The 25,024-nt window shown below is 40.8% G+C and overlaps 3 protein-coding genes across 5 annotated transcripts; 2 read left to right on the top strand and 1 right to left on the bottom strand.

The window, feature by feature from the left end:
• The first annotated feature begins 1,634 nt into the window (after window positions 1-1,634).
• Window positions 1,635-15,001, top strand: LOC116323322 (poly [ADP-ribose] polymerase tankyrase-1). Of its 2 annotated transcripts, XM_031743632.2 has the most exons (28): window positions 1,635-2,150; window positions 2,704-2,928; window positions 4,095-4,190; window positions 4,320-4,356; window positions 4,590-4,665; window positions 6,203-6,223; window positions 7,760-7,854; window positions 7,934-8,000; window positions 8,253-8,439; window positions 8,570-8,691; window positions 8,837-8,928; window positions 9,233-9,311; window positions 9,402-9,573; window positions 9,680-9,759; window positions 9,946-10,091; window positions 10,249-10,414; window positions 10,520-10,739; window positions 11,064-11,173; window positions 11,381-11,569; window positions 11,719-11,965; window positions 12,137-12,219; window positions 12,355-12,475; window positions 12,586-12,683; window positions 12,821-12,895; window positions 13,103-13,208; window positions 13,315-13,501; window positions 13,595-13,751; window positions 13,837-15,001. In XM_031743632.2, exons 1-28 carry the CDS (start codon window positions 1,700-1,702, stop codon window positions 13,921-13,923), a joined length of 3,792 nt encoding a protein of 1,263 aa, XP_031599492.1. In that variant the 5' UTR covers window positions 1,635-1,699; the 3' UTR covers window positions 13,924-15,001. The 2 variants fall into 2 exon arrangements, with proteins under 2 accessions (XP_031599492.1, XP_031599493.1); XM_031743633.2 differs by lacking the exon at window positions 6,203-6,223 and having other exon boundaries at window positions 13,837-13,978.
• A 250-nt stretch (window positions 15,002-15,251) lies between these two features.
• Window positions 15,252-22,230, top strand: idua (alpha-L-iduronidase). 2 transcript variants are annotated; one of them, XM_039620408.1, is made up of 15 exons: window positions 15,324-15,394; window positions 15,599-15,656; window positions 16,582-16,722; window positions 16,888-16,970; window positions 17,660-17,767; window positions 18,278-18,373; window positions 18,743-18,945; window positions 19,133-19,312; window positions 19,707-19,923; window positions 20,025-20,234; window positions 20,338-20,459; window positions 21,199-21,324; window positions 21,624-21,700; window positions 21,824-21,924; window positions 22,017-22,230. In XM_039620408.1, exons 3-15 carry the CDS (start codon window positions 16,700-16,702, stop codon window positions 22,115-22,117), a joined length of 1,647 nt encoding a protein of 548 aa, XP_039476342.1. In that variant the 5' UTR covers window positions 15,324-15,394; window positions 15,599-15,656; window positions 16,582-16,699; the 3' UTR covers window positions 22,118-22,230. The 2 variants fall into 2 exon arrangements, with proteins under 2 accessions (XP_031599524.1, XP_039476342.1); XM_031743664.2 differs by having other exon boundaries at window positions 15,252-15,656.
• Window positions 22,231-23,046: 816 nt separating this feature from the next.
• Window positions 23,047-24,865, bottom strand: LOC116323350 (purpurin-like). The gene is made up of 6 exons (XM_031743674.2): window positions 24,773-24,865; window positions 24,461-24,575; window positions 23,958-24,094; window positions 23,754-23,866; window positions 23,459-23,671; window positions 23,047-23,349 (listed from the first exon to the last, which is right to left on the bottom strand). The coding sequence occupies exons 2-6, from the start codon at window positions 24,572-24,574 to the stop codon at window positions 23,339-23,341; spliced, it is 588 nt and encodes a 195-aa protein (XP_031599534.1). The 5' UTR covers window position 24,575; window positions 24,773-24,865; the 3' UTR covers window positions 23,047-23,338.
• Window positions 24,866-25,024: the final 159 nt, after the last annotated feature.

Below are 25,024 nucleotides of genomic sequence, written 5' to 3'. Positions count from 1 at the left end.
TAATGGACTGTTGTTCATGTGTTTTGAAAGGAAAGATGGAAATGGAACGACTGAAAGTGGTGAAAGTGTGGCCTGGTGTTGACTTACACTTATTCAAAGTGATGAAGTACCAACAGATACTAAAAGTCACAGGCTGAAACACGTCAACTGCTTTATTATTTCTAGTTTTAAATAAAGTGTAAGAGCAATGTGCAACAACAAAGTGCCATGAAAAATAAAAATACAATTAAAATCCCTTGAATTAAACAGTCCCTGGTTAATAAGTTCTAACTACTAAATATAATAAAAAATATATCAGAGAAATACTTCAGTATTGTAAATTCATAGAGGCAGGTGAAATAAGGGAACAAGATGTATAATTCCAAAGTTGAATAATCTGTTCAGAAAACTACGTAAACATGTATAAACACTTTGGTAAAAAATAGGAAGAACTACATTTGAAAATGAATGATTGGAATCCAAGCATTTGACTTTTTTGTTTGTCCTCAATACTCCATCCTCTTCTCAACACATTTGTTTTCCAGCTTTTCTAGAAGGAAAATCATTTATTACATCACTGCAAGAAATCTGGTGGCCAACTTTGTTGTTAACACTAATTACTGCCAGTCCACTCAGTCTTTCATGTGCCGTGGAAGGTCTGTGGTAGTTTTTTTTAATTGATCTATTTTTGGAAAAGCTCACAGTGCAGTGAACCTGTGTTGACGCGGTCCTCCGGGTCAACGTAGATGAACTTTACAACACAAATGAACCAAAGATCGAAAAACAAACATCAAGAAAAAAAAGCTGCCATATCTGATGTCATATTATACTTGAACATTATGAAAACCCTTACTCCAGTTTTTTTTCTTTCTTTTTTTGCGGTTTATTGTAAGGAAAAGAAGTCTGCCAGTGGAACAATTGAAAGTGACTTGAGAATTTTTTTAATTATCTAGTCTCTTGTCATGTGGTTATATGGTCCTTAAGTCAATCTTGATTCAACCTGCTCTTTACATGCCTTTACATTTCGTACTGTACACCTGGTTGCACACATTATCGGTTGAGCTCTGAGCACTGAGCAGAGAGGCAGTATGAGTCACTACACCAACAATGCTGTGTTTACATAATATTGTGGGCTTTTTTAATAAAACTTTTATAATATATGAATTATCTCTAAGACTGGCAAAACTTATTATTGTTGTTGTTGTTATCATAAATAAAAAAAAATGTTAAACGTCACCACTGGGGGGCCCCCAAAGCAATTAATTTTTTTTTAAAAGTTCATTTATTATTTTTTATTATTAATTATTTATTGCACTGTGAGTGATGATTCATGTATCATATAAAAAACAATTATAAAAAAAAAAACACGTAATATTGTAACATATGACACGAAGTTTCTCATTTTTAAGTTGTCGGGCCCAATTCATTGATCACCAGCATGAACTCTAACATTTGTTGTGAATTTCTCCCCCCAAATCTCACAAACCTCTTTTCAGTCTTTCAGTACGTTCTTTTTAATTAATTAAATAAGGTAGAACATAAAACAATGTAATGCCTAGAGACGATATTTTTTAATGTGTTTTGCAATGCATTATAGTAAGTTTAAGTCGGGGGGTTTTCCACTGCCAGGCTCCACTAAGAAAACAGCTGACAGGAAACACGACCACTTTCACCGGAAAGAAGGAGGAACTGCTTTTATTATCGCCTGAGAGCTGCTGTAATGGCGGTGTCTCGACGCTCATCGCAGCAGCAACAACAGCAAAATACTTTACAGTCTCCGCCGAGAAACAGCTCTCTTTCTGGCGCTCCTCCGGGCTCTCCGCCGATGGCTTTGCTGACCTCGGCCGTCGGACCTTCGGAGAATGAGAGGGAGTGCAGCGGAGGGATTGAAATGGCTCTGGCCTCCCCAGACCTACCAGCCCCGGCCTTAGCGAGCAGTGCGAGCTCCACCACGACAACCTCTGGCGGAGGTAGCAGCAGCGTTTCGAGCCCTGGCTCTGGAGCTCCCAGTCCCACCGACGGCAGTAGCGGCATCGGCGGGGCGTTCAGGGAGTTGTTCGAGGCCTGTCGTAATGGAGACGTATCCAGAGTAAAGAGACTTGTGGATTCGGTGAATGTAAACGCGAAGGACATGGCTGGTCGAAAATCAACCCCCCTTCATTTCGCTGCGGGTAAGGAGCTAATGAAGTAGCAACAGCATCTTGTTATTAGCTAACATACTGTGGGCGGCTAGCTAGATAATGTGTTTTGCTTAACTTGTTTACTGCTAGCGCTAACCTTTTATTTACATTTATCTTTCTTATATATTCCTTAAAAGGTAACTATAATTTTAAGCTGTCGAACTATTTTATAAGCTGTGCCGCTAATAACATTCAGCTAGGAAACGCAAACCGTCCTCTCTTTTAGTTAGGATAACCGTACATTAGCATGAACTGCAACAAAAACTAACATTATGCTACGTGTATGTTGTTTGCTAAGTTCCCAAGCTCTAAATTAAATACAGCACCTCTGCATTTATTGTAGGTAAGATGTGTGTGTATCTATACGGGTGCTTAAGCGTATAAGGAGTATTTATATTATAATATAGTTATAGATGTTTGTTTTTGTTGGGATATTTCCTATGAATGGCTAAAAGCTATTAATGTTAGCAGGATACATATGCAAAACGCTTAATGTAATATAGATGGAAAAACTTAATTCACGTGCATTTTAACCTTCTTTCAGGCTTTGGTAGAAAAGATGTTGTGGAGCACCTTCTGCAGACTGGGGCCAATGTTCACGCCAGGGATGATGGAGGTCTCATCCCCCTGCATAATGCCTGCTCTTTTGGACACGCAGAAGTCGTCAGCCTCCTCTTGTGTCAAGGCGCAGATCCAAATGCCAGAGACAACTGGAACTACACTCCGTTACATGAGGCTGCCATTAAGGGAAAGATAGATGTGTGCATTGGTAAGGATGCTAGCCGTTTATATCTACGGTTAGGCAAATATGGAAATGTGTTTGCGTGTGTGTGGGAGTGAAAAACTTAATAAATATGTGTGTGAGACAGAGGAGTAGAGCTAGAACAGGCTAAAAACATTACTTACATTGGGGTGACACACAAACAAATGCCTTAATGTTTTTTTTCTCCTATCAAATTGCTGTAGGTAGGCTATATAACCCTTTTATTTGTTAATTTACATGAACATTTGCCTATGCAGGGATGGCTGCCATGTAGAAGTACATCTTGAGGACTCTTTTGTAATTAGCTTTTTTTTTTTTTAATAGAACCCTTTTTAATATTATCTCGATTGATGGTTTAAAGGGACCAGTTATGCTCATTTTCATCCCACTAATTTTATAGATTTAGTCTATTAGCTTTGGAGAATTCACAGTTTAAATAAATCCTTATTTATCTTTTACTGGGCCTTGATGCCGTTTCTTAGTTCATCTACTGTCTGAAGTTGTTTTAGCTCCTCTCCCTTTAAGACAAATTTCTTCTGATTGTCTGCCCTTTGCAAACAGAAGATTTGAAAAGCAGCCGGGTTTGCCTGAGATAAACTTAAGGATTTTTTCCTCTGTTTGACAGACCCAAGAGTACAAAAAACAGTTTAAACTGGCATTATGAGCCATCCTAAGCCTCAGCATTTGACTCATATGGATTATTTGTATAAATTGGGCCTGTGTGGAAATAACTAAGGTTCTACTGGATAAATCAACCGGGTTCCTTCTCAGCACTTAACTTGCCAAACAAACAGACTGTAATTGCCCATGGAAAGTTATATCCACTGCAAACATTTATGTGAAGTGTTTTGCATGCCAGGCTCTAATCTAAGCGCTCATTTTCATCCAGATGAATACAAGACTGATGTCATTCTAGTTTTTTTAGTGTATGTGCAGACGCCCGATGAGCTTGTTCATTCATTGTGTGAGGTGGCGTTCTCCCCTGGGGCTCTTTAAAATATAGAGGTGGTCACAGTTTTAACACTGTTTTCAACTTTGTTTCTTCTATTATTATCTATGCTGTTTAACCAGCCTTCCTCTTTATTAATATGCTCAGCATTCTGGGTAACACAAATGAGGAACGTTAAAATGCAAGCTTTTCTTTTTTGTTTATCTCAACTTATCTCTTGCAGTGTTACTACAGCACGGAGCTGATCCTAACATCCGCAACACCGATGGCAAGTCTGCTCTGGATCTGGCTGACCCGTCAGCCAAGGCGGTTCTCACTGGTCAGTCACTCACGGTTAATGTCCCAAACAAACATAAGCAATAAATGCTATGTAAAGTTAGGTCACATACCAATATTTATGGGAAGCGTTTCACACGTTTCTCTAATCTGAGGGATTTTCTTCTTCCAGGTGAATACAAGAAGGATGAGCTTTTGGAAGCAGCAAGGTGAGTGTGTCAATAGTTGATGACATGAAGTTGTTGGGTAAACTGCAGTTAGAAACGATGCTGGTGTGTCCTGTGATTCTCTAAGCACATTTAAGAGTTAAAACATATGAAGGAGGACAAGTGATTGCACATGATATCCTTTTAATCTGACTTTAATTGACCTCTTCTTAGTTACTATTTTCAAGTTATTTTGATTTAACAACATCTGAGTCTTTTCAACCATGTAATTACAGGAGTGGAAATGAAGAAAAACTGATGGCATTGCTGACTCCATTAAATGTCAACTGTCACGCCAGCGATGGTCGCAAGGTAAATGAGCCACAAGTAGCACATTACACCAAATACATACACATTTACCAGTGTTTTTCCAAAACTTCAGATTTTGAGGGGAAAAATATGTTGTTGTTTTTTTGTTTTTTGTTTTTTTTTAAGTCAGTCAGCATGTGTGTAAAGGAGTCTGAATTAGTTTGAATGGCGTTTCTATAAAGGATTTATGTTGGGGCCACCTTAATTTGGGAATACCTGGTTTAGACATTTCTCATTCTCTAATCATGCATGCGTGACTCTCGTCAGACCATCCACAAAATCCATTTGCTGCTGTGAAATCATCCTCATTTTAACAGCATCATTTTTCTTCAACTCGGCTTTTAATTGTTCAGTCTTTTTCAAGGAAAACCACTAAAAAGCACTATTTCAACCCAGTTAATCAGGCTAGTTGATTCTGTATACATTCTCTTGAAGGTAAAGTAGACATAAATTTACACGACAAACCCCAAACTAAATCTATATATATATATATATATATATATATATATATATATATATACATATATATATAACCCAAAACTATATTTTTCCAGCATGTTGGGACCCAGTGTCTTGATGGCAGTGCTGTCTCTTCTTTCTTATTGTCACGCATCAGTTTTGAAATCTATTTTCTGTGAAAGCACATCTGGTCAGATCAAAGAACTAGACTTAACGTATTCTGCACAGTTTATTTCTGTGTAATTTTTAGTTCTTAGTCTTTGTTAGTGGGACTTGATTACACTGTAAGCAGTGTTTAGATCACCATGCAGGTTTCCTCGTGTTAATTTTGTTTGTTTTTTGTTCTTTTTGTTTTTTGTCTTCCTCTCTGTGGTTGAGGGAACTAGATGTGTAATGGTACAAACACAGCTGACACTCCTCTTTTAGACTTTACACACTGTTTATCATGGCTGATTTAGGTGAGGGATTTTGTTTCCATTGCATCCATATGAACAGGTTGTTTTTGTGTATTTTTTAAAAAAAAAAAGTCTTTTCTTTGGGAGGGAGGGAGGTGGGCTTGGTCCCTCATGCATTATTTGGAAATATTGAAGGATTAGCTTTTTATCCTGAATAAATGTGTTTATTTCTGTAAACAACTTGAAGCAAAACATAACCACTACCTCCATTATTCCATGAAAACTCATTGTTGCTAACAGTTTTTCAGCACATTTCATTCACTTCTAACCATATTTTCTTCATCACAAATTAAAGTGTTACGTCTTTGCAGTAGAATTGATGTTTGCATGATCTAGGTCTGTAAGCCACTTTGGAGATGTGGTCTGGAATTTAAGCAGACCTGAGAAGAGGAGGAGCAGTCTCCACTGCATCCTCCAGCTACTTACCCTCTCTGGCCCCTTGTCACATTTAATCTCACACCGTCTTTGACGGATCAAACAGTGATTATTGTCTTACTGCGCTTTATGTTTCACTGACTTTAAGGGAGAGAGAGAGAGAGAGAAAATTGCTGTGAAAAGACACTGTCATTTTGTAATTTTTGTTTCATTTTGTTTTCCGTGTGACTCTGGCAACATTTGTCGATCAGTCAACATCACAAAAAATGCTGGTAAGTTGACCTTGATAACGGCCACTTAATTGATGCACTGTTGTGATCTTTTTTTGTTTGTTTTGTTTTTATTCTTTTATTTTTAATCCATCGTTTTTATTTGACCAATAAGCTGGCTGTCACTTGTTAATTGCACATCATGGACCTGGGTGTACGGGTCACTCATTTATCCTACCCTGATGCTCCTCTGTTGTGTGTGCGTGAATGTGAGTGAGCGACTGAACTGGGTTGGTGTCATGGTGACGACTCATCTTTTTGGAATTATGAGAGGAGCACAAAATGCCCACTGCCTGCCTACTTCATCATCTGTCCTCTCTCCTCTGCACACTCACCCACACTTCTCCAACTTTCGATCACTTGCTCATAAATCAGTGTCTGATTTGGCTTTTCATTTATTTTATTTGTTTTTGATGATGGTGATAATTCATGCATGCCTGAAGGCCTGCCCCTCCGCACTTTTTTGTCAATTGAATCTTGGATTTGTGTCATTGTAACTTGTGTATACTTCACATCTCCCTGGATTAGTTGGTATGCAGTATTGAATGGACTACACTTAACCTGCCATTCTAGTGCTATGCTCTGTCCTCCATGTTGATTGCTTCTAAATTGCTTGTGTCATCCCAAACTGAATGAAGCCTCCATTATTTAGCTCTCATTATTCAGAGTTTATTTTTTTCACTGTGACTTAATAGTCTTACATTTCTGCATTTTTATATTAACATCACTGCATGGATTGAAATGGATTGAGCCAGATTTTTGAACAGTGAACAAATGCAATTGAAATGGGATTTGCAGCTTTGCTTATACTAATTCTCATTTTTCTTGGCTGAAATTAGGCTATTTGATTTTTTTTTTTTTTTTTTTTTTTTTTTTTTCCCCTCAACCTGCTTATTGTAGCTTCACTGCATCCTATTATGGTTGGGATTCAATAGAATTTTATTTACTCAATATCTAGTATTGAATGATTATGTTTTTATACACAGGTAATTGAAAAATTAATAGAAATTCTTAAGAATTTAATTATTGGGAAGCATTTTTGTGTTTCTATCATTTTTTTTCTCTCTTCTTTTTATTTATTTGTTTATTTTTTATAACTGGAAGTGGAAAGTAAGTCGGGTATTGTATCCTAACCATAATTCACAAGCAGCCTTTTGGACTTTACTACTCCTACTCCTCAGCTTACTGCATCAAACCTATTTTTGAAGTACTAAGACCTAAAAGATGGATTTATTTTTATTTATTTTTTGTGATCTTATCAATTGGAAATCGAGTTAGATGACTAGTGAGGTTAAAGTTGCTCGTCATCGCTCAGGTCAGACATAGTAACGACAGCAACTGAATTTTGTTGTTGGATTTTCCCCACAAACTCACTGACTGCATCATGATGTCCGCCATTCATCTGCAACTCACCGAGCATAGCCTGCTCTAGCACAATTGCTTATGGCCTTAATCAGCTGCTTGCTCATGTGGCCATCAAAGGCAGTATGCACCAACCCGGCCCGCGAACGATGCTAACAGACTTTCTTTCTCTTGCAGTCTACACCGCTGCACCTGGCTGCCGGCTACAACCGGGTCCGCATCGTTCAGCTCCTCCTTCAGCATGGGGCTGATGTTCACGCCAAGGACAAAGGGTGAGGCTTTTTTTTTTTTTTCTCTCTTTGTCCTTTTAAGTATAAGTCACGACACTAACCAGAGTGTGTTGTCCCGCAGTGGTCTGGTTCCTCTTCACAATGCCTGCTCCTACGGTCACTACGAGGTCACTGAGCTTCTGCTTAAAGTAAGACACATAAGATTTCTTATTTGATGAGCTTGTGCTTTTAGGTTTTTTGATTGCAGCAAAGTCAAACTTGACCGTGTAGGTGTAACTCGTTTTGCTTTGTAAAATCATGAGTTATAACTAGGAAATAATATAGTGCTAGGAATTATAATCAGACACTAATTACAATTTGTTATAATGTCAGATACTGATGTGATGAAACAAATGTTTGTTCTTTCTTCTGTACACATTTTGTGCTGTTTCTCTCTGCAGCATGGAGCCTGTGTGAATGCCATGGACCTGTGGCAGTTCACTCCCCTCCACGAGGCAGCCTCCAAGAACCGAGTGGAGGTTTGTTCCTTGCTGCTAAGCCACGGGGCCGACCCCACCCTCCTAAACTGCCACAGCAAGAGCGCTGTGGACATGGCTCCGACTCCAGAGCTGAAAGAAAGGCTCACCTGTGAGTTCTTGCTAAGCCACATAAGAGGCTTGATCAGCAGCCATTTTTTCCACAAAGATTAGCTTTCATGTACTTAGAAACCCAAATCATTAGACCATACCTAATTTATCATTTCAACATTTCTTTTTAGATGAGTTCAAAGGTCACTCATTGCTGCAGGCAGCTAGGGAGGCTGACGTGGCCAAAGTGAAGAAGACGCTGGCTCTGGAAATTATCAGCTTCAAACATCCTCAGACCAACGAAACAGCTCTGGTAAGAATCAAGTCTATGGAGCTTGCCAGTAGTTTCTCTTAACATGCCTGCCTCTCTCTTTCATTATGCTACCAACAGTTCTTTGCATAATTCTGCATAATGAAGATTAAGCTCGGCACTAATATAATGTTAATGTGTATTTCAGCACTGTGCTGTGGCTTCACCCCACCCTAAGAGAAAGCAGGTGACCGAGTTGTTACTGCGTAAAGGTGCCAACATCAATGAGAAGAACAAAGAGTGAGTCAACAACAAAAAGTTTTTAGATTTTATTTTTAAAAGTCAGGAGCAAGTAAACTTGTAGGAGTTCATCTTAAAAGGAATGAACGAAATAATAATAAGCATTTTATTCTAAATTAAGCACACAATCTCTGTGGTCTAAGATGTGACATCATAACTGCAGAAAAATGTGTTGCAAGTAAAAACACATTAAGTGCCACAAAGACATGAAACCGTTATGTAGAACATAAAAAAAATGAAATGCTGCTGATTCAGCCCTAAAGAGTGATAATGGTGACATCTTCTCATCTGTGACGTCTTTTAGCTTCATGACCCCGTTGCACGTCGCTGCCGAGAGAGCTCACAATGATATCCTTGAGGTGCTGCAGAAACATGGAGCAAAGGTTTGCTTTTGCATTTTCTTTCTGAAAAAATGTGGTCTTTGGGAGAGTTGTTGGTATGAAACTTAAAAACTTCTTTTGCTCTGACTCCAGGTCAATGCTGTGGACACTCTGGGTCAGACAGCTCTTCACAGAGCGGCGCTGGCTGGTCACATCCAGACCTGCAAGCTGCTGCTGAGTTACGGGGCCGACCCCTCCATCGTGTCTCTGCAGGGCTTCACCGCCGCTCAGATGGGCAACGAGGCTGTGCAACAGATTCTCAACGGTGATTATCACACTTTAAAGAAAATGAAAAATCACTCTGTTTTCTTGATCATCACGTGGTGTATGTGAGTCATCTTTGACAGCTTTTTTTTCTTTCTCTTTTCCAGAAAATGTTCCCACACGTAACTCTGATGTGGACTACAGGTTTCTGGAGGCGGCCAAAGCAGGAGATCTGGATACAGTGCAAGTAAGTTCACTGACTCTTCGGCCTGATCATTTATGATGAGTTTCACAGAGACGTATTACTGTGATAAAATGTTTATTGTACACTTGTAAAGTTTGTAGCACATCAGTTCCACATGCTCACTAGTAGCAGTGATATAAAATGTAATGTCCTGTAAACTTGGCTAATTATAAAATGTATGTTTGGCAGCAACTTTGCACCCCCCAGAATGTAAACTGTCGGGACTTGGAGGGCCGCCACTCCACTCCTCTGCACTTTGCGGCCGGTTACAATCGAGTGGCTGTTGTTGAATACCTGCTACACCACGGAGCTGACGTTCATGCCAAAGACAAGGGGTGAGTTTGTAAACTACCATCTGTTGGTTCACTAAAAATGTCATAAAAGAAATCAAAAGTTATTATGGTTAAAGCCTTTTAAGCCGTAAATATCAGTACTTTAAATTTTCTTCCTTCTTAAATGTGATCATTTTTTCTGCTGGTTTTCCTCCTTCAGTGGTCTTGTTCCCCTCCACAATGCATGCTCCTATGGTCACTATGAAGTGGCCGAGCTGCTGGTCAGACATGGAGCTTCAGTGAACGTGGCCGACCTTTGGAAGTTCACCCCTCTTCATGAGGCTGCGGCCAAAGGAAAATATGAAATCTGCAAGCTGTTACTCAAAGTAAGCACCCACCTTCATGATCCTGACAGGAAAACAAATCACTTTGGCCTGAATAGTCACTCAGTGTCATGTGTAACAAATATTTTTATAAACTTTTCTGTTCAGCATGGAGCCGACCCAAGCAAGAAGAACCGTGATGGGAACATGCCGCTGGACATGGTGAAAGATGGCGACACGGACATCCAGGACCTGCTGAGGGGCGATGCCGCCCTGCTGGATGCTGCCAAGAAGGGCTGCCTGGCCCGGGTCCAGAAGCTCTGCTCACCGGAGAATATCAACTGCAGAGACACACAGGGGCGCAACTCCACACCACTTCACCTCGCAGGTACAAGCTCTTCTGATGTGTTTTTATTCTTTTTTACTGAGTAAAAATACTAATTCACACACTGTTTGACATTAAAACTTGGAACATAATTTGTCCTGTTTTTCTGACTGTTGGTCTTATGTGTTTTGTGCATTTGTTGTTTGTATTTACACAGTATTTCCTTTGCATTTTATTCACGTCTATCTTTAAAAGGAGTGGAGCTCAATGAGACTAATCTCATCTAATTAAATATATATTAAAAGACTATTTGAAGTGTGTTCATATGAGGGAAGTTGCACTGACTCTGTTTTTTTTGTTTTGTTTTGTTTTGTTTTTTTTCCTCAGCTGGCTACAACAACCTTGAGGTGGCAGAGTATCTATTAGAACATGGGGCCGACGTCAACGCACAGGACAAAGGAGGCCTTATCCCTCTTCATAATGCTGCCTCTTACGGGGTCAGTCTCAGCTACTTAAACAGAAACATTTTTGTGGGTTTTGTAGCTGTAGATACATGTAAAGTGTAAACATTTTAGATGAAAAGATACTTGAGCTGATGAACTTGCCATCAGCTCTTGGAAACACAGTGTCATTAACTGTGTTATTTCATTTAACTTAAAGGTCAGGGTTTAATTTGTGGTCTGTTCCCTCTCTCTTCCTTGCAGCATGTGGATATTGCAGCCCTTCTGATCAAATACAACACGTGTGTGAATGCCACAGACAAATGGGCGTTCACACCCCTCCATGAAGCAGCTCAGAAAGGTCGCACACAGCTCTGTGCATTGCTGCTGGCTCATGGAGCCGACCCCACCATGAAGAACCAGGAGGGGCAGACTGCTCTGGATCTGGCTACGGTAATGGCTTCCGTCTGAAAGAATAACTGTGATATTAAAGGCACCATCAAAGGAAACTCTGTACTTTAATACATTTGCTTTTTGAAAGGCTCAAACTGTTCCCTTTGGTGATTTTTTTTTTTTTTTTTTAAACTTCTATATTCTTGCAGGCTGATGACATCCGAGCCCTGCTGATGGATGCCATGCCACCGGATGCCCTGCCCAGCTGCTTTAAGCCTCAGGCCACAGTGGTCAGCGCCTCTGTCATCTCCCCTGCCTCCACGCCTTCTTGTCTCTCAGCTGCCAGCAGCATAGACAACCTCGCTGGGCCCCTCACTGAGCTGGCTGCTGCCGCTGCTACAGGGACCTCTGGGGTAGCAGATGGAGCCACTGGCACTGACCGCAAGGAAGGGGAAAGTAAGTTTGTTGTTGCGGTCCTTATATCAAACACTGGTCAGTTTATAAAATCTGGTCAAGCAGAAAAAAATGGACATAGAAGAGATTGGGGAGCTTCTGTTAAGAATTATGTTTTATTAAATCTGCTGGGGTTTTTTATTTTTTTGTTTTGTTTGTTTGTTTTTCCCATAGTGGCAATGCTGGACATGAACATAAGTCAATTCCTGAAGAGCCTGGGCCTGGAGCACCTCAGGGACATCTTTGAAAGAGAGCAGGTCAGTAACTGCTTTTTCTATCAAGCACACACTTTATGCTGAACTTGGCTTATGTAACCCGCTGGATATACGTTTGACCAATATTAGATTATTAAAGGTCTCAGTTTGTTGTGGGGTTCTTTTTTTTTTTCTCAGATCACACTGGATGTGCTGGCTGACATGGGCCACGAGGAGCTGAAGGAGATCGGGATTAACGCATACGGCCACCGACACAAGCTCATCAAGGGAGTTGAGAGGCTGCTGGGCGGCCAACAAGGTAAGGTGTAACCCAGTGGCTTTTTTGTTTTGCTTTGGTGGTTTTTTTTGATACTGCTACTTTGATAGAGATTGCGCATCTTTACACTTTGAATCTTGATCACTTCTCAGGTGGCAACCCATACCTGACATTCCACTGTGCCAGCCAGGGAACCATTCTTATAGACCTCGCCCCAGAGGACAAGGAGTACCAGTCAGTGGAGGAGGAGGTGAGCTGAGAAGCTGCATTTACCCAAAATAGCTTCTTTTTTTATGCAGCTGTTTTAAATACCTGGTAAATTAGTATATAGCGATAGCTGGACAGAGTGCCTTATAACAAATCTTGCTGTTCATGTGTGTCACACAGATGCAGAGCACCATCAGAGAGCACAGAGATGGAGGCAATGCTGGTGGTGTCTTCAGCAGATACAACATCATTAAGGTCTGAACGCTGACTCTTTACTTGCCTGTTTTGATTATCAGCAAAATACCGACCAAGTTTTGGCTATTTTTAAAATCTTTATTTAATGTATTTTTTGGGTTAGAAACCTCAATATTACAGCAGTTTGAGAGGAGTCATTAGTTTTTGGTGTAAAACAAACACAACTCCCTGCATCCTGTTTGAAATGTACCATACTGTGTCACACAGATTCAAAAGGTGGTAAACAAGAAGCTGAGGGAACGTTACACCCACAGGCAGAAGGAGATCGCAGATGAGAACCACAACCATCACAATGAGCGGATGTTGTTTCACGGTAACCACACCCACTGTCACACCATCTGTGTGCTCTGTGTGTCTGCAGCAGACATAACAGAAAACTTGACTACTGTGTAACTTCATCCTGCCACAATTTCCTACAGGTTCCCCATTTATCAATGCCATCATTCACAAAGGCTTTGATGAGCGTCACGCCTACATAGGAGGGATGTTTGGAGCAGGTATCTATTTTGCAGAGAACTCCTCAAAAAGCAATCAATACGTCTACGGCATCGGTGGAGGCACTGGCTGCCCGACACACAAAGACCGATCCTGCTACCTGTGCCACAGGTAACTTTTGGCTGTCACCCGTTAAACTGCAGCACAAAGATGTTGTAGCAAAGTTTTGTTCCTGTATTCAGTTCATATGTTGTGACTTCTCAGGCAAATGCTTTTCTGCCGAGTGACTTTGGGGAAGTCATTCCTACAGTTCAGTGCCATGAAGATGGCTCACGCTCCCCCAGGACATCATTCAGTAATCGGGCGGCCCAGCGTTAACGGCCTAGCTTACGCCGAGTATGTCATCTACAGAGGAGAGCAGGTAATTAAGAACTCGGGCCATAGCGTTAGCAAAAAGCAACACTTGCTGTGTAATGTTGGCTGACATCCTGCTCTGTTTTCTTTAGGCCTACCCGGAGTACCTCATCACCTACCAGATCCTTAAGCCTGAGAGCGCAGCGCAGTCTGCAGCAGGAGCCGAGCAGAAGTCGTAGTTACTTCATGTTACACAAACTCACACAAAGACTCTATGCTTGCTTCTTCTTTTTTTTTTCCATTTGTATTGCAAATGCCTAAACACCGTTTTTATTTACCAAACACATTTCCAGTTTTATGTCCAGTAGAGCCCATGGTGACCAGTGCTTCTTGAGCAGATATGCTGTAATACTCATGGTGATTTTTTCTTTTTTTCCTTTTTTCTGTTTTTGGACTCGGCTGCATGATTTTACAGAAGCATGTAAAGCCCAATAGTGTGTGTGGGTTAGTTCTTTCAATATGTCTCCCCTCCTCACCAGTGAGGAGGATGCCTGTAGAGACTTTGAAGTTTCAGCATTAACAGTTTGCCACTCTTTGTCGCTTCATGCCTTGTGACTGTGGAGAATCAGCAGCCGCCTTCGCCTCACCTCTACTCACACTTGTTGTCGAAACCTGAAACCTGTGGACTACTACAACCCTGTCGTGTTTGGGTTCAAGACTGTATAGAATGGTCTGTGGTTAACTGTGACTTTAATGCTAACCTATAACACTACCATACATGTAACAGGTTGTCATTGCTATACTGTAATGCTGACGTTCCAAACTTTGAATCCGAGAACACTACAAAGACTGAACTGCAATGTTTAATAGTGGCTTTATTTAGGGTTGGGCACAATTCATTAAGAAAGGGCGTCACAGAGTTTGGGACTGTTTAGGACATTACAGTACTGATTTGCTGTGCAAGGCATTATAACTACGCAGCTAAATGTGTTTGTGTTGCCTTACGAATGGACATCCTACAGCCAGTGAGCTCAAAGCACCCTTTCTGTCGCCATGGTCTTACTCACAGACATCACACCCATATGGATTTGCACTTTTACGTAGAAAACTATTTAAGTTATTTTGAAATTTAACTTGCAAGTTTGCGGAGGAAAAATATTTGTACAGGTTGTGTAAATGTTTGTGTATAACTTGCTGTTTAACAATCTTTGAGTTAAACTGTAAATGACATCTGTATTTTTCCTTTAATGCCTTCTGATTCTCCTATGGTTTTTTTTGTTTTTGTTTTGTTTTTTAATAAATGTCCCATTAACAGCTCCTTGTATTTTGAGCGTCTGATTTATTATCTATTTCTTTTATATATGTAGAGTCAAAATTGGGGATTTAATGTAGCTTGATGCACAACTAAACCAGTATGATTCCATTTGTAGTCAAATAAACCACATCTAATCGATAATCTAATAATAAGCTACGTCTTTTATATGGTTCTGGTAAATGTGCAGTAATCATTTACTCTGCAGAATGTGCTGTCTAATTGTTTCCTTAATTGAATGTGCAGGGGTTTTGTATTCATGCAACTGACGCACAGCTCACTTCCTTAAAAGACTACAACACTGTCGCGTGTAATCTACGTTGTCATGTTCACGTGACTGCAGTCGCACTTCGCTAGTTTGTTAGAAACATTTTTGTTGGTGTTTTATGTGTATCTAGGTGAGCTATGGCAGAACTTTCTCTCGTGTTTACTCACTGACGACGTTTAAGGCACACTTCCCCACTCTCTTTATAACACACCCTGTTTTTATTGTAGCCGTTTAAGCTAGCGGGTCGCAAACATGATGGTGTGGAAAACTTTTATATTTCTAGCTTTGCTCCTTTACATTTCCGAAACTTCAAGCACTTCCTATGTTATCACAGTTGACGTGCAAAGGCCGACAGGAGATCTTAAACACTTCTGGAGAAGCACTGGTTTCTGGTAGGTCCAGTTTTAACTTTTCCCCTTTTCACCGTTAGTCCAGCAAAACGCACCGTGTGAGCGCCGAACAGTGAGTGTCAGCCAGAAAGCAGAGATTTCACTGGAATGGGACACTGACTGTGGGTTTACTTTTATATTCACTGTAGCAGAGTACTTCACAGGAAGTGTTTAAAAACAATGCATTTACTAGGAACACGTAGGACTATAGAGTAAGTTGATCCCAAGGTATGCAGAAGGGCGTCTCTGAACACACAAGACATCAAATCTGGAAGTAGATGAACTACAGCAGCAGCAGACCACACTTCTGTCAACTAAGAACACATTTCACACAGGCTCATCAACACAGAAGACTGGAAACATGTTGCATGCTCTGATGAGTCTCAGTGTCTGCCACTACATTCAGTGTTTGGCATGAACAACATGAGGGCCCTGCCTGGTATATGCACTTCAGGCTGCTGGTGGCGTCATGGTGTGGGAGATATTTTCTTGGCACACTTTAGGTCCCTTACTAAAAGTTAAGAATCATTTGAACGACACAGCCTACCTGAGCATTGTTGCTGGCCATCTTCATCCTTTTATGATCACATCTGTCTTCTGATGGCTGCTTCCAGCACCAGCATCACACACAATGCCACAAAGCTCAAATCATCCCAAACTGGTTTCTTGAAAATTCACTGTACTCAAATAGCCTCCATATTCACCAGTCCACTGATAAATCTGCATCAGCTATGTTATGCTATCATGTCACTAGAGATCAAAGTCTCTGAAGATGGTTTTCTAGTACATTGTTGAATCTGTGTCATGAAGAATTAAGTCAGTTTAGGGCAAAAGGGGGTCCAATCTGGTATACCTAATAAAATGTCCAGTGAGTGTGTGTGTGTAGATATAGCCCAAAGCTAAATGTTTGTCTGTGTTTTGTGTCCAGCCCCCCACTCCCTCACACCCAGGCCCATGAGTATGACCTGAGCATTGACCAGCAGCTGAATTTGGCCTATGTGGGCTCTGTCCCTCATGGAGGGATCCAGCAGGTCAGGATACACTGGATGCTGGAGCTGGTGACTCCACAGTAAGTGAAGTAAATGAACAAGTGGGTAGCAAATAGCATGACATGTGGTTGGTCGTGTTTGTTATAATACACTCGTGATTGAAGACAAGCTTTTTGAAAGGTTTTCTTGTAGGTTATAACTTACAGCATTACTAAGAGTGGTCTCATCTAACTTTGTTATTTTAGAGATATTGGAGGAAAATCTCAATATAACTTCACTAGACTGGACCGACTGATAGAGCTATTGTGGGTGAATGGCCTTCAACCAGGTACTGTACTACAATCCCGCTATATTTGTTCCTGATGTAAATTTGTCATCTGTTTTCTTACCTTTTTATTGTTTGTTATGAGGTCATGGACGAGTATAACATCCTTTCTGAGGTCACGACTACCACAAAGTTGACCCTGCACTTACTCGAGTAATACATGAGCCATTTTTGAAGTAGGTCAGATTACAACTTGTTGAGAAAAGCAAGAATAGACGGACATGCAGTCTTTGATTTATTAGTGCAATTACAGCTGTGGTTAAGTGAATAGTACTGAATCCTTGTTCCCCATTCTCTTGCATCAAAATCTAAAGCCTAGTTTGCCTTGCCTAGCCTGCTTGGGGTGGCTGTAGCTCAGGAGGCAGAGCAGGTCATCTGCTTAGTGGTTCGGTCCCTGGCTCCTCCAGTTTGTGTGCCAAGTATCCTTGGGCAAGACACTAACCCCAAGTTGCTCTCCGATGCATCCATCGGAGTGTGAATGTTAGCTTAAGAAGCACTGAAAAAGCATAGAAGAAAGTGCTTGTGTGAATAGGTGAATGTGGCATGTTGTATAAAGTGCTTTGAGTGCTCCAGGAGAGTAGAAAAGCGCTATATAAGAATCAGTCCATTTACCATTTAGTTAATTTGTTAGCTAAACATCAGAAATTTGTATATCAGAAAACGTAATGGGGTTTTCCTGTTCTCTGTTGCAGGATTTGAACTGATGGGAAGTGTCTCTAATTACTTCACTGATTTTGAGGATAAATCACAAGTGGTCAAGTGGAGAAATCTGGTTTATCTCATAGCCAAGAGGTACATCGGTGAGTGAGTGGGAGCAGTCATCGTTAGAGTTTAGTTTTTTGTTTTGTACCTTTTTGCATAATCAATAAGAATTTTAAAAAGGAAAAAACAGAAGTTGATATAGAATATCTTATATAGTTCTTGCCATTTATTTAAACCTTTATGTGGGGCTTTTTTTCTTTTAAATAAAGTGTGCATAGTGTTAGTTTTGGTAGACCATTAATGCTAATGGTCTACCAAATTCTAATTCTCATTGCTGCTGTTTTACTTTCTATGTATGCACATTAAAAGAACAGTGAGGTCCAACAATAGAGCCATAACAAATTACTGTGCATTAAAATAATGAATAACAGTCATTTTTTGACTAAAATGATCCTGATGGAAGTATTCAGAAAATGTACTGTGACGGAAACAATCATCGGACTTGCATTTAAACATGTGATTTAGCTGGAACTAAATGGCTTAATCTGCACTGTGTCACCCTGCTCATGCATTTTGTGATGACTGTTTTTGCTTGTTGTAAATTTCAGACAAATATGGCCTGGGAAGTGTTTCTCAATGGAACTTTGAAACATGGAATGAGCCCAACAACCATGACTTTGATAATGTTACTATTTCAATTCAAGGTAAACCTATGAGACATTGTGCATGGCTTTTATTTAGGTGTGTATATATGTTTGTGTGTGTAAACTGTTACCATTTTTTCCCCTAAATGTCATCTTCTCTTATAGATCTGGAGCTTGTGTTTATAATAGCGTCATTTAATGCGAATGTAAACGGGCACACACTTTATATTAAGTTATGCAGTTATGGTCTAAGAGCTGCTTTAATGGGTTTTGCCTAAAAGCACTAAACCTAAACTGAAAAACACAATTCTTCTGGCGCTTCTTTCATCATTATTATTATTATTATTATTGTTCTTGTTATTGTTCATTAAAATGTTCTCACCAGACAGTATGACAGTGCTGTGCTGTGGATTATCATTTTTTCTCAAGGGTTTCTAAACTACTATGACGCCTGTTCGGAGGGTCTGCGCACTGCCAGTACTTTCCTGAAGTTTGGAGGTCCAGGAGACTCTTGTCACCCCCCTCCACACTCCCCGTACTGCTGGGCCATGCTGCAGCATTGCTACAACGGCACCAACTACTTCACTGGAGAGACTGGGGTCAGACTGGACTATATAGCCCTGCACAAAAAGGTGTTTTCTTTTCTTAGCAAATAGAAAACTAAAGCAGTCTTGATTATGCATTAGATTTGTGCTTATAGTTGCCTAAAAAATATAATTATCATTATGTTAATAGACTCAGCTGTTTTAGGAAAAACTATAGTTATTAATACACAAACTTACTTAATTCCAGGCTGACTTCCTGTTTTCGATCTTTCAGGGAGGAGGCTACTCCTTCCCCATCCTCCAGCAGGAGATCCAGACTGTAGGAGAGATCCAAGAGCGTTTCCCTAAGTTTCGCAGCCTGCCTGTTTACAATGACGAGGCTGATCCTCTGGTAGGGTGGTCCAGGCCTCAGGAGTGGAGGGCTGATGTGACCTATGCTGCAATGGTGGTAAAGGTGAGGCGAAGACATTCAAATGAACAGCATGGGTGGAAAAAAATGATTTCACGTGGGAATTTATGTTTGTTATAAGTGTCCAGTCTAGAACAGTATATTTCATTTAGACCTGAAAAGGGCGGTACCAAATAGCTGATGCGAGCACGGCAGCTCTAAATTGCCGGGCCAGCAAACTTTAATCGGTAATGGAGGGATCAGCAAATGCCTCCATATTTTGTGTATGATCTTCTTCCCATAGAAATGACCCCAACAACTGCATAATATGTATTCATCAGACCAGTCTAAATGTGGGTATGGGATAAAAGAACTAATTTGTTGTCCGTGTTTTACGAGGAGCTTCTCTCTGCCAGCTAAATCACCCTGATCAAATCCTCTGCTGTCCACCTTCCAAAAGGTTATAAACCAGCACCAGGATGTGTTGATGGCAAACCCAAACAGCACCATCAACTACACCTTACTGAGCAACGACAATGCCTTCCTCAGCTACCACCCACACCCCTTCACCCAGCGCACACTGACCGCCCGCTTCCAGGTCAACAACACTCAGCCCCCTCATGTTCAGCTCATCAGGAAGCCTGTCCTCACAGTCATGGGCCTGTTGGCTTTGCTAGGTGACATCTTTACTCTAGAACACATGTTCCCTCAGGGGAAAAGGGGATGAATCATTTAAACATGATTTAATTCGTATGTGTCCCTGTGATTCACATTTTAGGAGAGACCCAGCTTCTGGCTCAGGTTGTGAACTCATCAGGAAGCCACAACGGCACACTGGGAGTTCTCGCCAGTAGCCACAAACCCGTAATGCCCGGTGGCTCAGACAGCTGGCAGGCAGCAGTGTTGGTGTACAACAGTGAGGACAACAGCACCTCCACCATCACCGACGATGTCACCGTCTCACTGAAAGGACTGCCTGCACAAAATGGTAACACTGTCAGGGGATTTGGAGTGTTTCTGTTTATCTGAGATGATTTCTGTAAGTCTGTTTGGTTCATTTTACTCCTCTTTGCTATCTATTTGTTATCCAGGTCTAATGTATGTCACATATTACTTGGACAATAATGTAACCAACCCTTACCAGCTGTGGCAGAACATGGGGAGCCCTGACTACCCCACAGCAGAGCAGTTCAGACGCCTCAGGAGTGTGGAGGTAAACAGGACAGCTGAACAGTATAGATTCTAGTTTTCTGCAATATGCTTTTGTATGTATGTTTTTCAAATAGTGTACAGCAAAAAAAAAAAAAAAAGCAAAAAGTTATTTATCCTATTTCATACACTATTCAGAAAAAATTAGGGGAAGACCTGATCATCACCACATGTCAGTTAAAAAAAATGACCTCGAGCGAGTTATTAATGTCCATTTTCTGAGCATACTGCCAAAATCGGACTTCCTCAGGATTGCATGTGGTCCTGATATTCTTTAGCGGCATCTATGGTCACAGGCCAGGACCTTGCAGCTTGATTGGCATTCCCAAGAGATCAGCAGAACAGACAGGTTTGCTACTGGTGCCCTTTACTCTTTACAGAAGGGAGCAGGTTGTCAGTGAGCACACGTGACAGGCATGAAAGAGCCTTGAAAGGCGGTGGCACACATTATGTCATGCTATTGATTCCTAAATCTGCACCCCAGCTCCACCGAGTTAAACAGGGTTCTCTGCTTTTATTGTTTTTTTTGATGATGTTTTCTGCACACCACACTGTGAGACTGTGGATTTCCTCCCAGTGTGAACTCTCATCTTTTTTTCTTATCTAGTTGATGGCTGTGGCATCATTTTTTTTTGTGAGTCTTTAAGACTTGAACTGATTTGACAGATTACTTTGGCCTTTTCCCGCTCTCTCAAGTGCACTGAGACACGCTTTGACCCGGTGCTGATGTGTCATTGTCTCAGGGCCCCCACACTGACGGACCCTGGGACGTTCCTGCAGGAGACAGTCTGATTCTGAAAGCCAAATTGCCGGTGCCGTCCGTCCTCCTCATCCACGTATGTGCCCGACCGAAAGGTGTACCAGACCAGGTTAGTACCAACACAACACAATGGTGTGAAGGTAAAATATCTTATATTACATTTGTGGCATAAATGATTCTGAAAGACAATATTAGAAAATAATAAGAAAGCTGAAGCGGCTTTAAAATGTTTTAATTAATTATATTTTTAATTTTAAGCTAGAAAGAAGTCTGTAGAGCCAAGGCGAGTCTTTATGAGTAGGTCTAATTGCTAAATTCATAATAAATGTATGTCTTAAATGATCTGTTGTCTATAAAATTAATCACAGATTTATATTTTTACACTGCATTATATTTGACCTTCTTCAGGTCAACGGGTTACGCTTCATTAGGATCACTAAAGGTCAAGTCCTTATTATCTGGTCTGACCACTGTGTCAATTCAAAGTAGGTGTTTCTCATCCATTTCATTTCACTCTGCTTTAAAATGCATTATATGCATCTTTATCCTTTAAAGGTTGGACAACATTATTAAGGCTAATACCACTTTTATTATGTTATGCTTTGCAGATGCATCAAAACATATGAAGTGGAATTATCCACAGGCGGCAAGACATTCAGCAAAATTACTACCCAGGACACTATTTTTACTTCTTATGTTTATTCACCAGGTAAGAATTCACACTAAATTCTTCTAAACCTGAGACTGTGATTTAGAGACTGTACAGAGAAATAATATCATGCTCTCTGTTGTGTTCTGTAGTGGACCAGGAGGTCGACGGTCTGTACAGAGTTCGAGCTGTGGACTACTGGGGAAGGCCCGGCGAGTACTCGCTGCCAGAGAGATATTCAGAGGAGCATTAGTCCGAGATCTAGTCTGCTGGCTATTATGTTACGTTTTGTTATTGTTTTATATAATGTAAATTATTGTAAATGTAAATTTTGTATTTAATAAAGCATTGTATGGTCAGCTGTAATCATGTGAGTCAAGGTGTGAAATCACTGCGAAACCTTGCCCCACCCCATTATGTTGAGGTCACCTGAGGCAAGGTGTAAGTGAGGTTTGAGACGCTAGGGAAGGGATCTCTAGACTGCATTGTTGGTTTCTAATATCTGGTGTCTGTTCAAAGATGGTGGACACAGATCGTCTCCTTTATTGCTCTTTGAAAACATCTGTCTTCTCGGTCCAAGGTGTGAACATTTGCATCCTTGAAAGAGTGACCTTTATCGTTTAGGTGCAGATGTTGTCATGTTGAGGTGGCTCTTCTACGTCGGCTGTTTGGTTTCTCCTATTTAGAGTCCGAGCACTACTCACCGCACCGCACAACATACATTCTGTTATTCAGCTTGTGTTTGGGAGTGCATTGAGATAAACCAGTTTCTGTCTGAGGGTGTTGCTACATCTGAAGTGCAGGGGGAAGTCATGGGACGACAATGTTGTTCTATTTCTGCCTGGTTGGTGTTTGAACCTCTTTCCTGTACATCTTTGCTGATTTGATTAAGGCTCAGTTGAGATAATCACAAGTTTTAGGACATTTCTTTAAATGCATCCCTTTTCTTTCTCCTCTGCCTTGGAGGGAACATTTTCTGTTAGTTAGTTAGTTTTCTAATTTTTCAAGCGAATCACTTTAAAAGAGTGAATAAACGTGAATAAAAGTGCCATTAGAAAGCATTATCATCGCTCATACATTTATTTATGAAGTTGTTGTACGTTTTTAAGTTCGTAGGGATTGGATAAATAAGTGAACGGTAGATATGAAGTGCAGTTAAGGGAAATAAAGAGCCACCACAAGTTTCTTTACAAAATTTATTGTCACCGATACAGAATGGCACAGTGCAGATGTTACCCACCAGTGTGACAGTATGATACAGCTGGTCATTTGATGATATCCACTCCATCGCTAATAGTTTCCAGTGGATTTAAATTGTATTTTTGTCGTGGCAGGTTTAAAGTTTTCACAGGGTTATGGATTGGATTGGATTGGATTTATCTGATGTTGGCCACGTAGTTGGAATGTGACAGGCTTATTCTCCTGGATCCACTTTAATGTAGGGTTGCTCAACATGCCCCAGATTAGCACTTGTTTAGCAAGCTCCTGTTGAAAACAGAGAGGAGGAACAAGTGTCAGATTAAGTGTTAAAAGGCTTTCTCTGCATCAGAGCTTAAGCTAAACAACCCTCGACACAAGTCCCTGTTTTACATACCGGACTGCAGCACAGGCTGGAACTGTCCGGCCATGCAGATTTCCTCCTGCTTCTGGCGGACCACTCTCTGGATGGCAGGGGGGAGGCCACGGGGGTTGCGGGAGAAGACTAGAGCATAGCCATCCTCGCAGGTTCCATCATCCTTCAGGGTGCGGCAGGCATAGGTGATGGCATAGTTGTCATAGTCTGTATCAATGACCCAGTAATTGTCACCTAGAAGTCAGGAATGAGAAATTAGTCTCAGCTCCATGAAGGAAAGACAGAGTGATAAAGAGAACATGATGAGCAGGCTTACCGCCACTGGACAGATAACTGGCCAGGCCCTGGTAGTCCATAAACATTTTGCCAGGGTTGCCAGGGTCAGGGACTGTGTACTGAGCAGCCATGTCAGCACAGACAACCCAGAACCTGAATACAGAGGAGAGAAAATGTGTAGCAAATGCAAGCGTATTCATGATCTCACATTGAAGCTGCTACCAAGTATGTTGCAAATACCCACCCAAAGAGAGTGACTCTGCCTCTGGAGGAGGCCACCATAGAGCCATCATCGCCAACAGTGTACTCAGCAGAGATGTTGTCCTGCAGGAACAAACCCTCGGGATCTTTCTTCTGCAGAGCATACCACTTTCCTGCATACTGTTGTGGGGAAGAAAGGGCAAAGATGAGCTTTATTTTGATTGGCATGTCTATAGTACACTATGGATATACACACTGAAATGTGTGAATATGACAGTAAGTAGCACATAGTTCATAAGTTTATATGTGTGATTGTATGCCGATGATGTTCTGGTTTATACATGAGCCACATTGATCATTTTGTTCCTGTTTCGGTTATTTTTTCACTACTTATTATACAGCAGTGTTACTATAAATACAGTCAAGCTAATTCAGATTACAGAAAGTTCAAAAATACACAGAAAAAGTCTTAGAATATATTTTAATTTTTGATCTCTTAATGAAAGGGTTAAGAAGTATCCTTAAAAGACACATTTGCATACTCACTCTTTTGGGGTCAAAGTCCTGTTTGACTGTGAAGCTGTCCACCACACAGGAGGCCAGGCTGTGCTCCACACAGGCCAGGAACATCATCACCAGAGCAAAGATTTGAAAATCCATTCTAAGGCAAAACCCAAATTATTATGTATTATTATTTGTTTATATAAAGGTGTAAAGTCAGCATTCCTAAATCATTTTGACACTCTTGTAAAATCCTCACAATCTTCACATGGTTAAGAATAACAAAAGGTTGTTCTTTGAGCTCCATATTTATTTGTAAAAAGTTGAGCAAGTCCCTTAAAAGCAGCAACTCCTTACCTGAAGCAGGGAATGAAGAAGCCACAAGATGTTTTCAGTGCAGAGTTGTTGCAGTGAACTGTGGTGAGAAGACGCTGTGTGAGCCTTTTATACCCAACGCACAGACTCACTGCTTATTTTCAGATTTTAAATCTACGGCTTATCCAGTTAACAAAATCCGCCGGTGTAAGCTGATGAACCCCCAGATTCAGCAGGCTTTATGTAATTCACTGCAGGGCTACATAACGGAATACAAGATAACAGATGCCCGGG

The sequence above is a fragment of the Oreochromis aureus genome, linkage group 12 (assembly GCF_013358895.1).
Source record: "Oreochromis aureus strain Israel breed Guangdong linkage group 12, ZZ_aureus, whole genome shotgun sequence".
NCBI classification, from domain to species: domain Eukaryota; kingdom Metazoa; phylum Chordata; class Actinopteri; order Cichliformes; family Cichlidae; genus Oreochromis; species Oreochromis aureus.
Note: the sequence above shows the minus strand (reverse complement) of the source record. Positions and strands in the feature narration are given on the sequence as shown.